This window comes from Cololabis saira, chromosome 7 (genome assembly GCF_033807715.1).
Source record: "Cololabis saira isolate AMF1-May2022 chromosome 7, fColSai1.1, whole genome shotgun sequence".
Lineage (NCBI taxonomy): Eukaryota > Metazoa > Chordata > Actinopteri > Beloniformes > Belonidae > Cololabis > Cololabis saira.
Window position 1 is genome coordinate 35880779 of NC_084593.1, and position 13807 is coordinate 35894585.

The following is a 13807-nucleotide window of genomic DNA, read 5'->3' on the forward strand; positions in this document are numbered from 1 at the left end:
TCTATGGGCTGTTTACTGATTGGTTACAACTTGGGCTTTGAGGAGGCTGCTGATACACATATTTTAACTTAAAAGCATCAAGACAGCTCTGTGCAAAGCTGCGATCATTTCCTGAACAACATAACAACCACATAATGGAATGTGAAAAAAGAAAGACAAAACAACTAAAATAGAGGACTGTGTGTGCAGCAGTGCTCACCTGTTCTTGCATCTTGCAAGCTTTGCCGGCTCTATTTCCCATCTGCTACTTATAAATGACAACATTGTCTCATGATGCCTCTTTGCTACATTTCACAGCACTGCTGTGGGTGTTATTTCAACTCTGTATTCTCTTAAGGACTGCTGGCCGTATAGTCAAGGCAAAAAACTGCCCAGTTAATTATGCACTGTGTTCAGCCATGTGCTCCTGCATTATTCAACATCCTTCAATTTACGCTGTCATTCATGTGTGTCATAGCAATGAGCTGCAGTTAGCAAGCCCTGTCATTAGCACAGGAGCTGTCCTCCCCTTTCTAACTGCCAGCTCTTACCGTATACCAAACTAACTCTTGCCATTAGAGAAGTTCTCCTCAAAAGTCAGTGAGTTTCCAAATTATTCTTGGGCTTGTAATTTTTTTAAAGAATTTTATAAAAAGAAAGCTGACATGGTAAAATAGAAGAAACTTGACATTCAATCAAAAAAAAGGCATATAAAATACAAATCCAGCAGATAAGAGTTGGGTGGTAATCTTCCTCACCTATGGGAGTGCTGTGGAGCAACACCTGCTCCAGGTTGCGCCCATCATTGTACAGAGCCAGGTGCCAGGTGCCGGGGTCCATATACTCGATGAATCCGGTTTCTTGCAGGCCACTCAGCAGCAGGGCTTTGGGAGCTTTGGCATTTGAGACAGGATCAGTCAAGGACCTGGGCAGGGCCTTCCCATCCAGCAGTTTCACAAAATCGAACTGAACATAACAGAGTAACATAATCAGGCCACCTTATTATCCAGTTGGAATTCACAAAACCTGCATTAAAGCAGAAGGGATTTTGCAAGGCAGACATTGTGCAGTGACGTGTGGCTGCTGTTGGGTGGAGTATGAGAAACTGAATTGAAATTTATAAGAAAATGCATGAATGCAAGAAGTCAGGAAACAGATTTCAAAGCATATATAATAAGTCAAACTGGAACCTAAAGTATGCAGGAGAAACGGTTCTCCACAGCACCTCGGTATTCCTCGTGTTAGCTCAACAACTTGACACGCTCCAAACAGCACAAGCACAATTAAACACCCAAGTTTTCAAAGGCACAAACTTTCATTTCTAAACCTGTCTAAACCTTTCAGTGCTTGTTTCTTTCCCTCTTTAACTTTCCGTACCTCCCTCGTCTCCCCCCTGCACTTCTATCCATCCTCAATCCTCCTTGAACTAGCAAGCCCTCGCTGATTCTTATTCCCCCTGAGGGCTCTGTGTCACACTGGTGTCAAAAACAGCTAATTAGACCTCTTCATGCAGCCGAGAGCAGGGACGCACTGATGGTAAAAAGCAGATGACTCAGATGGTTTGTGTGTGTTGTGTCTTTGTCTGCGTATCCACCGACGGTGTCCAGCAACGTGTGCGGTGCATGTGTGTGTGTGTGTGTGTGTCTAAGACATGTGAATAATCGTTTCCTTGAAAAAACAATGCACGGCCACAGATTTAAAGTCGGTTTGGGGCAATAATTCTGTGCCCGTAGAGAGTCTCATCTTTCAAATACTTTTTTAGTTGAGTAACAGCAACATTTAACATCACCGTCAACATGTGGTAGGACAAGGACACGTACATGGTGATTACTCTGAGTCTGAGCAAATAAAAATTGGTTTCCATCATCTTGTACAGCGTTTCACCACAGCCTAGATACTCCCAACATAATTGTTGTAATTTGCATATTTTCTGGTTGTGTTGTCAGAACAAGTTTAAAATGGAGATTTTTTCATGCCTCATAACTGTCGCCTGTTAAAAAGGCAGATATTAATTCATGCCCTGCTGCACTAACATATCGATCAACTTGTTATTTTGTTTTCACAAATTTACCTGCCAAACATGCATAAATACGGTTTATGGACGCCTTCTCTGATTGAAAAGTCAATATCTGAACAAAGGAAATTGATTTGAATGTACAAAGTGTTGCAAAATGTCTTTGTTTTGTCGTTCTGGAAAAATATAAATGATACAATCGGAAACATGCAATCAGAATGAACTCTTTCCTGCATTCAGCAATTGATGTAAGGTCACTGTCACTTCAGTGTAGATGAAAGGACAAAGAAAAAAAAAGGTGAGTGGTTGTTATCTGTGGTGGCAGAAGCAAAGCAGCCCATCTGGGTGAACAGCACGCCACGAGAGCCGTGTCTACCTGAGTGTGTGTAGGCGGTATGTTCCTGCGTCCGTACACCCCCAGCAGGGCATTGTGAGAGAGAGACAGATTGAACTTGACGTAGGTCGGATGGTGCACAGTCATATGAAACCTCCAGAAAAGGCCTGGTGGGATTGCCTGGCTCTGCTGAGTCCCTATGTCGACCTCGCCGCGGTCGATGGCACGGCCCCTCACCCACTTCTCTGTAGGTAAAAGAAAAAGAGGGATACGGTTCAGTCACATGTTGCAGATTTATCAAGGACAAGGAGTCGCACTCACTATTGGAGAGGGCAATTAATAACCAACCCGATGTCCTCAAACATCAGCGTGATCAGCAGCTTTACTAATGAAGTGAGACTGAATAGACATCCGAATGACTGAGCGCTGGTGAGAATCCTGCCCTTTCAAGAAACTGCTTCAGCAGTCGTTTGGATAGACTTTGCATAAAGATGAACTACTTTAGGAAGGCGATGTTTTGTCTCAGTGCTGTCTACTGGGGCTTTGTCATGTGCTATATTAGTATCTTTTAACAAGAAAGAAAGGTGTGTATGTGTGTGTGTGTGTGTGTGTGTGTGTGTGAGGGCTAGCTTGTGTATGTAAAGGAGGAGAATCTCGTGAATGGGAAAAAGCACGACGGGCAGGGTAACGCTTACACATGACCATACGCACGACCACACGCATTCACGAGCACCGTCACAGCGCACAGATAGCGTCTTGAGTGAGCGCTTGTCTTTGTGTGGGAGGAGAATAGGTCTTTGCAACAGTCCCCTGGCCATCAGCTTCTCTCCTCTAAATAAGCCTTTATCAAGCACCGGGCCTGTGTCTTTTGTGTAAAGGGGGGAAGGTGAGCTACTCCAGCCCCTCTTTGTGTTGGCCTTTATGGAGAGATATATCTCTGCTACTAAACTAAGATGGAGGAAATACGTTGACAGAGGGGAGCCGGCCGATCGTTACCACCACAAAGGCAGAAGAACAGTTAGGGGCAGATTCATGGGTGAGTCTGCTCGCTCTCAATCTATAATGCCTGCAGTTCCACCACTCCATTATGGCGACACCACAGGCCGGCCGGCATATATCACATGTTTTGTCACACAGAGACGGAGCTATAAGTGCAGGCTTGCGAAGTACTTTTTAGCCTTTCTGGCAGCAGCTCCAGCATTCGCAGAAGTGGTGTGACCGTTGGTCTGTAGTTGGTCCATCTGAGTTCTCAGGGTCTATCCACCACTGTGATTCAGACCTGTTAATAACTTCAGTTAAGAGGTTTTAGACAGATATCTGTGATACGCAAAGTCGAAATCCTACTGACTTTGTCCCATCGTTTTTTTTCCCCTTAATCACATCATATTGTCAAATTACTGTGTGTTTAGGAAATATGTCAAGAGGCCCGCCTACGATGATAAAAATAGCAAACCTACTGCAATTGGTTTGCATTCAAACCAAGCTCAGAATCACAGAAGTGAGAAACATACTGTCAGTTATTTTCATTTCTCATCTATGAAGTAAAGAAAAGTAGTTGTGTACTTCATGGACTTAAGCAAAGGGGCTATGTATAACTCAGGAATGGTGGGTTTCTGTCATCATTGTGAAAATGTTAGCTATTTGCAGCTCAAACCGCCACACCACTAGGAACCTTTCGACATGGGTAGGTAGAGCCTGAGGTGAGATTCTCACGAACACGTTTCCAGCTTCAACTGTGCCAGTTCGCATTCATTTCAAATGGTTTGAAATGTTGTGCCGTCAAACTGCTGTCATGTTGTGGGTTGTTGTGCTTGGCAAGTACTGTTTGAAGTGGAAGCTGGAAGAGCAGGTGCAAGCCAATGTAATTGTGTGACTGTTCTTGTGATTAATAGCCTCTACATTTCCAACAGTCATTTACATTCTGCATTGAGTATTAATGAAGCATGTCCACATGAATCCTGCATAGTGATGTTACCCATTCATTTGTGAACTGCTTTAGTTTTATGTTTTAAGTTAACTGATTAAATCTTAACTTTTATGTTAACCCTGGCCAGAGGCAGATTCAGCTCATCTGGTTTCAGGGGCATCAGAAAATGGAAACATGTACGACAATCAGACAAATCTGCATTTCACGTTTTTTTTTGGAGAAAAGAATGTCCAATACATGCTTTAGCACAAAGAAAGAAGTCCAAAAGCAAGACTCATTGGTGGTACGATACTGTGTCAGAATCCCTGACAAAGGTCACTCATAGTTTTGTGGATTTCATTATGCATTGAAGCACACTATATTGGATAGATTGAGAATATTGGGATTTATGCAAACCCAATGAATACATCTTTTCCAGGGACATTTTATTCAACAAGAAAATGCATAATCACATCCTGCCACACAGAGGGAAGGATGAAGAAGAAGTGGATATGGGTACTGGACTGACTCGTCTGCAGTTCTCACCCTTGCCCTATAAAAGAGCACATTACCGTTGCACACCTTGAGACATAAACTGCTTAAACTGCTTTATCAACCAGTATACTGTATCAATGCCACAGATTTGTATAAATGTTGTAGGAAGGAATGGGAATATTGATAAATTACATCACAAAGTAGTAAAAGCTTTACTCTCTCGGCTCCCATTGGAATATGGACCGCAGGCCTAAACGACAGGCAATATATGTGTATTAGCACAAAAAATGAATTCAACAGAACGAAATGTTTTTGACACATTCAGTCTGAACACATAGTTTTCTTTAATAAAAAAAGTCTTTCCCACACTGTCTCAAACATTCACAAAGAGACATTGTGGGCACAGCGTAAACTGTGTTTAAAAGGATAAAAAAAAGTCATTTTTGAAGCATATCTGGGTTCTGTATTAAAATGTCCACCAACCAGAGTAAGAGCTTGGCAGAACTAAAGTATGCATTCATGCATTCCTGCCAAGTCTACCTCAGCAGTCTTTTCCTTTTAATGGTAATCCTCACTCCTGTGCCTGGCCACAAATTATAAAGCGCAGCAGAGGGATGGATGTCCCGAGGAAAGCACTCTTTTATTCAATGCAAGATGAATGGGACATGAATAGGGCATGGCAGTTGGCAGAACACTGGCAGGCCCATAGGCACGCAGGCTGACTGGCAGGCTAGTGGGCAGATGAGCAAGAAGGTCCTTCTGATGCTAATTACTATACAGCGCCGCTCTGCGCCTGATGCAACAAGGGGACAGAAAGTGTCGCTCAGGTCAGCTGCGATGCTGGGTGAAAGACATGGGGGTGGAGGAGGTAAAGAGAGAGGGTGAAAATAAGAGTTAAGAAGGAGGACCATGTCTGTAGCGGTGGTAGTGTCAATTTACAGTTGCTGATGCAAGAGAGAAGAAAACCTCCCCTGCTTCTCTTTAGTTCTGTCTCATCAGTGGCCAGAAATCCTGCAGCTCTTGTGAAGAGAGAGGAGGATCGAGGCATTTTGGGAGTCCCACACATGCCGGGCAGCTCGAGCGCTGCTCTGGGCCTCGTGAGCTGTTCAGCTTACCGCCAACAATAAGTGACCGCCACCGAATCGCAGCACAATATCACAGCAAATACCCGTTTAACAGAAAAGACTTCAAGCTTACGCAAATAAGACAATATGCTAACGGGGCGTCAGAAATTCCTTCACACTTTACTATCCTGTGACTTTGACAAGGAAAAAAAAACAGCTTGAAACTGACACCTAATATCGGTTTCTTGGAATAAAGATAAAAATAAGTGGTACGGCGTACATTTCCGCTTGTGTTTTTCATCATTAGCTGGAAAGAAGAGCAAGTTGTGAGCTAGAAAATGTATTGAGGATTATTTCAAAACGTTGAGCTTGTTTAAAGAGGCAATTAAAGTGTTGCTTATCTTATTCATGTCCACCATCAAACGTAATGTGGCCTTGATGGAAATGATGAATCATTACTGTGCTGGTCTGCTGCTATAACCTAAATATGGCCCACTATAATAATGATGCAGCTCCAGCCAATTACTGCTAGTGCTCTATGGTGTACGCATAACACAACTAATGTCTGCCTTGACACTATTCCCTCTTAATACACAAACACACATCCTTTCTTTCTGCTAAATTATCCCTTGAAAGATTGTCGGTTCACAGGACATCTGGATCTGAATGGTTTTACATCTTAGCTTTTAACCTCTGCTGTTTTTAATGGCTGGCTAACAACTCCATATTGTTATACTTCATCTCTCGTGCACAGCTTACGTTTGTAAAAGTGGGTGTTGGTTGGCCTGCCCATCCGTTCGTCTGTCGCTCCGTGTGTGTGTGTGTGTGTGTGTGCCAGGCCAGCGAAGGAGAGGAACTACATTAGGACTCGGGACACAAGGTCTAATTAATTTCTCTTGCCTACGGGTTATTCAGGTAAAACAATTACACCTGTAATCTATTTTCAACGGAACAAAACTGTCTTTGCAATTAATGTTCTTATCCCTCAAATTCTAATGAAGCGCAGAACAGACTGAAAGTAGTGTAGTCAGTGTCCTGGTGATGGGACACGTCTGAGGGGACCCAGCTATGTACGTGCGCGACAGCTGACCCGCCTGTGTGTGAATCCCACACATATTGGTGCAGACAACATTAGTAGTGTTCCAAATGCAGGAGGGATTGAGTTTGCCGCAGGATGAATAAAAATATCACAATGGGCAAGGTCTTTATAATTACTTGGATTCAATTAAGGCTCTTTTGAGCAGGTGGCTTAATAAGCTTTCGGCTTCGTCTCTTCACTGTGCAGCCTAATGAGTGTCAGTCCGAGTCAGGAGCAGATAATGCTCTTGGCCTCAGGGCTTCCATTACTTCTTCCATCCGTCCTCACCTTCTTCTACCATCAGGCCTCAGGTTATGTCTGTGACAGATATGTCTGGCTGTTCACAAACTCATTCACTCTTTGACACTAACATTGTTGCGCATTTAACATGTGTTGTGTGAGGTGACATGAGGAGAAAGTACTTGATTTTTTTTTCTTTTCTTTGCTCTTTTTTGCTTTTTATTGAGCTGTAATAAGGCTTGTAACAAGGCAAGAGTGGGCAGGAGCCTGGAGGGATTCAACCAAGTCATAGTTATATGATGCAGTAAGGTTGCAATTGGGTGAGGACCGGCGGACGGTAAATTGGACAATTGTCTGCACTTACAGAGCACCCCTTTACCCTTGTCTTCTTCAACAAAGCACTTCACAATGTGTTTCTAATTGACACATACTTGGGCACCATATGCAAAAACTGCCTACAAGCCTAATAAGCCTGGACTTCTTGTCTTGTTTCACACAGAAATAATCAAAATCAAAAGAATTGTATGTAAGGAGTGTATTTCTGTGTAATTTTATTGGCATCTACTTGGGACTTTATAGAATCATTCAAACTTTACAAGTTCAAGGAAACTTTCCCGTAAAAATAATAAAAAAAAAAAACAACCATGAAACAAAGTCATCTATACAAAGCAATACTAAAAAGATAACATTATATTTCTTGTTCAACAGAGGTAAAGAAAGAATTACTGTCCAAATACAGTAACGTAATTGGATGTCTTCTGAAAGAAAGTTATCCCAGTTATCCGTATTTCATACTAAGGTTTACTGTGAGTGGTAAAGGGTTGGGGTTTCTGGACCTTACTGAGCGACAGGGACCGATCACCGGTCCATCACAGGGTCTCGCAGAGACAAATGAAACCGACAACCATAAATGATCACCCTTAATCCTACGGAAACATTTTCATAAAAACAAGTATGCATGTTTATGGCACCTTTAGAAACCTTTTTGCTGTGAGACACAAACAGCTCTAACCATCACATCACCGCGCTTCTAATTAAATGACATGCTTTACGATCATATTGTTATTACTGATGCGTCAGTGTATAAACACTTCAATGCCGAAGCAGATTGAAATAGTTTGAAATATTATTAGACTCTAAAACAATCCAAAACAATTCTGTATTTAATGCTTTCGGTTAAAGTGTAATCTTTAGGGATAAAACTGGAATTCTGTATATTGACACGCATACGGTTTACGCTTACCTTTGTGGTAGAATTGCTGTGTAACATAGCATAAAATTAAAATACTTAGAAAAACATACCAGAACAAATTGTCGCTGAAACCCTTATTGTCCACACTGAAGCCAAAGAATATCTGCTTATTAAAATGTTAGCTCTAGTCTATTTATCAAGACAAGGAAATTGATTTTTTTGTTGTTGTTGTCAGGGGCTAAGACATTAATCTACTCTGAAATGTAAAGCGATGTAAAGCGCACAACAGAGCTCCCTGCTTCCTGCTAAAATGAGCCATCTATGAGGTAAACACACGCTGAAGCTTTAAATTCTGCTTAATTTCTTGAGCTATATTTGGAGATGTTTTCTGAACAAGACAGACATGCCTCTGCTGTTAGGCTTTGTCAACTTGAGGCGCCTGTGTGGGGGGTTTACTAAATGACCCATTCTGTCTCTGTGCATGTGTTTATGCTTAGGTGTGTGTGTGTGTGTGCATGTGACATCCTGAGAATGTATCCCAGCGCGAGAAAAATCAATGAGACTGCTGTAACGGGGACTAGTCCATCAGCATTTGCACACATGCACACATGCACACATGCGGCATTTGAACTGCATATACAACCCGTCACAGAGACGCACACACACTGGCTTCTCCCACATACAGCGCACACACACAGCTTGTGTATACTTTCTTACTGTGGAGCGCATATGCACGCTGCTCAGCTCCACTCCCTTCCACTCTCTCTGCACGCAGTCCTGAATATTGATGTGCTCTTTAAGAGCCCTCCTTTCTGTCTGTGTCACATTCCATCCATCTCCACACCATTTCTAACCACAGCATCTCACAAAATGAAAACAATTCAGAAGTAACTCTCCTTTCATAGTGTTTTATACAATCATCACATGGGCTAAGATGGCATTGCACAAGCTTCGTATTTCATCATCTTTACATGCTAATGAGGCAATATGCCTCGCTACTGTATGTCACTTTGTATAACTTCATATTACTCATACATCCAGCGTTTCACAGTGAGTGAAAATTTGACTCCCAAACCTGTGATGTACTTCATTAAGACAGGGACTCCACCGACTTTCTTTTCTGTGCACTTCTGCTTTCATCTGCACGAGAGGAATCGCTACATTTGCGTAGACCTACGTGCCTGAGTGTGCGCTTGTGTGTGGCAATGTCTGCTCGCGCTAATAAATGTTTGTCAGATAGAAAACAGAGAAGAAAAGGAAGGAAAATCGAGGGGTAAGACAGTGTTAGCCCATGCACGTGCATGCATGCACACCAGCGCATGGTTGATTATCATGGGGTGAGTGGCAATTAATGTTACACTAATTAGAAAAGCTTTTATGTATGGAGAGCTCCCGGTGATCTCGAGAAACTCCAGGAAAGATAGCAAGGAGAACAGAAAGCAGTACGAGCAGCTAGACGAAAGACTAGCCATAAACAGTTGACACAACATGTCAATTAGTTTCCAGCACGGTGCTGCAAGCTGCCTTGTAACGTAGATTAGAACTCTATTTCTCTGGATGTTTCTTTCAAGAACCAACACATCAAACGGGCGCGCTCCAAGATTTTTTTTTTTTATTCTCCATTTTCATTGCATTGATTTTGACATAAAAACAGTAAAAATACCTGAACAATAATACAAAAAAGATAACTCCTCTCCAATCATTGCTATTTCATTGCTCCCTGCTGTGCTATCATATCAAAAACAGGGATAACAGTCTTCCTCCATTCAACTTCCTCAGCTATCATTGTTCGGCTGTTACCCCTGTTTATGGCCATGCATGAAGAATAAAATACTAATATAATTATTTGGTTGAAAATACCAAGGGGGCACTTTTATATCTCTGTTTTTATGTTTTTGCAGACAAGTCAAGAAAACCACGTCTTATTATTAGCAGTTTTCAGTTTTGTGTTTGTTCCATGTGAATTCAACAGTCATTATGCTCTTCTCGAACCTCTTTTACTCGCCTCTCTTTGTAGCGTCGTGTTTCACACTTTCCACTCCCCACAGCTTCCTTTCACCATCCTTCGTGGTGTAATCTTGGGGATTGTGTGGTCTCTTGTTGTGAGAGGTGATGGGTACAGCAGGATGAGCATGATAATCTGCCACACTGGATTACAGACTAATCTCTAATCTCTCCGGCCCTCCTCTGCCAGGGGACCACCTCCACCGTGCCAATTTTATTAATCTGAGCCCCCTGCATCACTGGCTTAGCTTTGCCCATTTTGATTTCCCAGCTTTCATCAAGCACATAAAGCAATAAGAGCCGAAACAATAGACTGTTGTGACGCAACAGTCAGAAGTGAATTCTTTGACCCCTGAGCGCTCTATTGGAGGATTTAGCTAGTGATGAGAGTGTTAATCCTTGGAATGTGAGGATTCATCAAGAATCCTTGCTTTAGGGAGGTCCCACGTTGGCTAAATTGCAGCGGGTTGCAGTTCGACTCGCACATTTTCTGCTTAAGCGCTGAACATGGGCTCCAGCGGCTCTCCATGTTTCTGTCTGAGTCAGACCGAGCATGAAGGTTGCGGTGCCCTGCCGGACTTCACGACCTGAAACACTCACAATTAATGTCCCATATCATGGGGTTAAACTGATGTCAGAGAGTCTTCTTGCATGTTGAAGGAAGATGGATAAAAGCTGTTCCACACATATACGGATGCGAAGGGTGACGATTAAAAGAATTACCATTTATTTATTTTTTTAATACCTTGTCTGCACACATATTAATGGTTAATACCATGCTGGTAAGAATTTCTAACAGGACAAGATCTACTCTCCACTGATGTGTGTATCATAGCCATTTCCTCATTGTATTGCTTGTGTACGTTGCGAGAGCACTAATGCAATAGAAGTCTATTGACATTTTTGTTAATTAATCTGTGCAGTATGTACTGACTCTCAACATGTTCCTGACACGTTGCAATCATGTATACTCATATTGAAGTAACTGTCCTGCAACAAATTCAATATCACATCTAATTAATCCCAAGGAAATTATTTGAGCATGCCTACACAATTTCTATTTGATAAAGTGTGCAGGGAGAGATGAAACACAGCTCAAGATGGCTTGGTGGAGTGATTGGAAACTATACTTTCTTGCATAATCATAACCCACATTTAACTCTTAATTATGTACAGTTAGATTTTACTTTGCATATTTCCACCATCAACAACAACGACAAAACTGATGAAATAGAACTATGACAATAAATCAATGAAAATAATCAAATGACATAGCCTTGATGCATCAACTGCTTGTGATGCCTTTTAGCATCACCATATTCAGTCTTGAATTGAAAATATTGGTTGAAAAGGAAAGAACACTAAAATTCAGACTGTGAATCAAACCAAACACACCATAAACACTTTGTTTTTGTGGCTGAATATAAGTTTAGGTACAGGCATATTTTGAGCATTACTACAACATTAGCATGGGGATGGAGTTGTATTTTCTTGTGAGAAAACTTTATTGACTTAATATTTTAAAGAGAAAATGTCATGCTTTTTAAATGGGAGTCTAGTGGAGCCAGAAATATCTGGACTGACCCAGCAGTGGTGGTATTTCACTTTAAAGGCGTCCCTACACTGCTGGATTTCTGGAGAAAATCATTACATCTCACACTGCATGACTTGCATCTGATTAGTCTTGGGTACAACGTACATGTAGATTTTACATCATTTCACATTTCACTCTATTTGCAATGTGAGCAGAGGAAACTATGGGAGTTCTGAAACCATCAGAAAATCTTCCCAAGAATATTTGCCTATAAAATCTTTATTAGTACTAGTATTATAAACTCTCATTTACCAGGTAAGTCCCATTGAGATTATCTGAATCATGGCCATTGTTGAACCGCTCACATCGTACAACATAGGACCAACGATGTAGGATGGTATGACATTTAGTACAGGCCGAAATCGTTTGTCGTATATGCAGCATAAGAATAAACGCAATGACTTCATCCAGCTCTGATATTCCATGAGTTCCAGGGAGTCAGTGGATCAACAATTACTGGATTCTGAATGTGCCGAGCGTAAGTCTCACTTTGACACACGTTATTATGAAAAAAAAAGCATAAAAAGATAAAACAATTTGTGCATTCAGACGTGGATGCACAATTTGGCAACGGTCCAAAACTAACTGACAACAAGAAATTAATTCGAAGATCTTTAGTTTAATTTGAAATATATTCAAATGAAGCCCACTGCAAATATGTAAACAAGGGACCGTCCCCTCCAACCGGTTCATTCCCATCAACAGACCAGTTATATCAATATCAGGGGGCAATTCTGGTGCAGTTTGGTTAAGTAAAACTGGAATGACAGCACATACTGTATTTATTTATTTTTTACATTTTTTTTTGCACTTTTACTTAAAATATTTAATAAAATGTATTTAAAATTACAAATCAGTTGCACTTGTTTGGACTACACTTCAATTGTATTTAAGAAATGTTTTTTCTCTTTTAATGAAGAGCAAAAAATGAGGTTAACCACAGCCTCATATAACCTTACGCAAATCCCAATATAAAAGGACAACACTATAATAATGAAGAATACTAATGCCCTCTGATAACAGAATCTGTATCTGTTATTGAGAAGTGTACATCAGACTCAGATCAGAACTGAAATACATGGAGCAATGCATCTTTATCTGTATGAGTAACAAAGCCTGACCGTTCAAGTGACAAATGAATAAGAAATGCTCAATCAAGAAAGTTCCAAATCTGTTATCTGTTTGTCAAAAATGTACATATGGTGTCTCTCTACAAAAAGAGGTGCAAAGAAGGAAATCAAGAAATTGAAAATGACCTACTGATAGTGCGAGTCCCTTATATGTTAAAGCAAAAGTCCTTCTTGGCAGCAAACCATGAAATCGCTACACGCTGTGTGAGACTACATTCCTCTAAACAAACCATTTAGACTGTGATAATAACAGTTTTCAAGAAACAAATTCATTCAATTTCCTCCCTTATCAAAATCTGGGAAGGACGTCCTCCACAGTGGAGTTGTGTCCACTAGCTGAAGGACTTTAAAGCTACATGGTCACAAATGCAAAACAGAGGAGCATGATACAAAGCAAAAGCCTGGCACTCTCAATCCTTTTTTTTTTTTTTAAGATATATTTTTATCCCCTAAATATTTTCCCATGTTATCACCCAGTGCTACTACCTAAGTCGGTCCTGGGAATTGCTCTTCTACCAACCCTGGGAGGGCCCTACACTGAGCTCAGGTCTCCTCCATACTTGAGGAGTGACGTAGCGCGTGGAAGGATCACGTTATTCCAGCCAGATCCTCCCCACCCCATCTGGTACCCCGGCTGGCCAGAGGGGGCAGTGTGTATCCCAGGACTGTGTGCATGTTTTTGTGAGGGTAGCTCACATTAGCTACCCAATGGAACATGGGGAGAACATGCAAACTCCACACAGAAAGGTCCTTTCACCAACCCCACCCAGGGTGTGG

At 41.5% G+C, this 13807-nt stretch overlaps 1 protein-coding gene across 2 annotated transcripts in view; it reads right to left on the reverse strand.

Moving 5' to 3' along the window:
- Positions 1–13807, reverse strand: part of tenm1 (teneurin transmembrane protein 1) — a 203763-nt gene that overhangs the window by 83364 nt on the left and 106592 nt on the right. For both annotated transcript variants that reach the window (XM_061725764.1, XM_061725763.1), the window contains exons 7-8: positions 2370–2572; positions 738–945 (exon numbers count right to left, since the gene is read on the reverse strand). In XM_061725764.1, coding sequence (XP_061581748.1) covers positions 738–945; positions 2370–2572 — 411 coding nt within the window. The remainder of the gene's footprint in view (positions 1–737; positions 946–2369; positions 2573–13807) is intronic.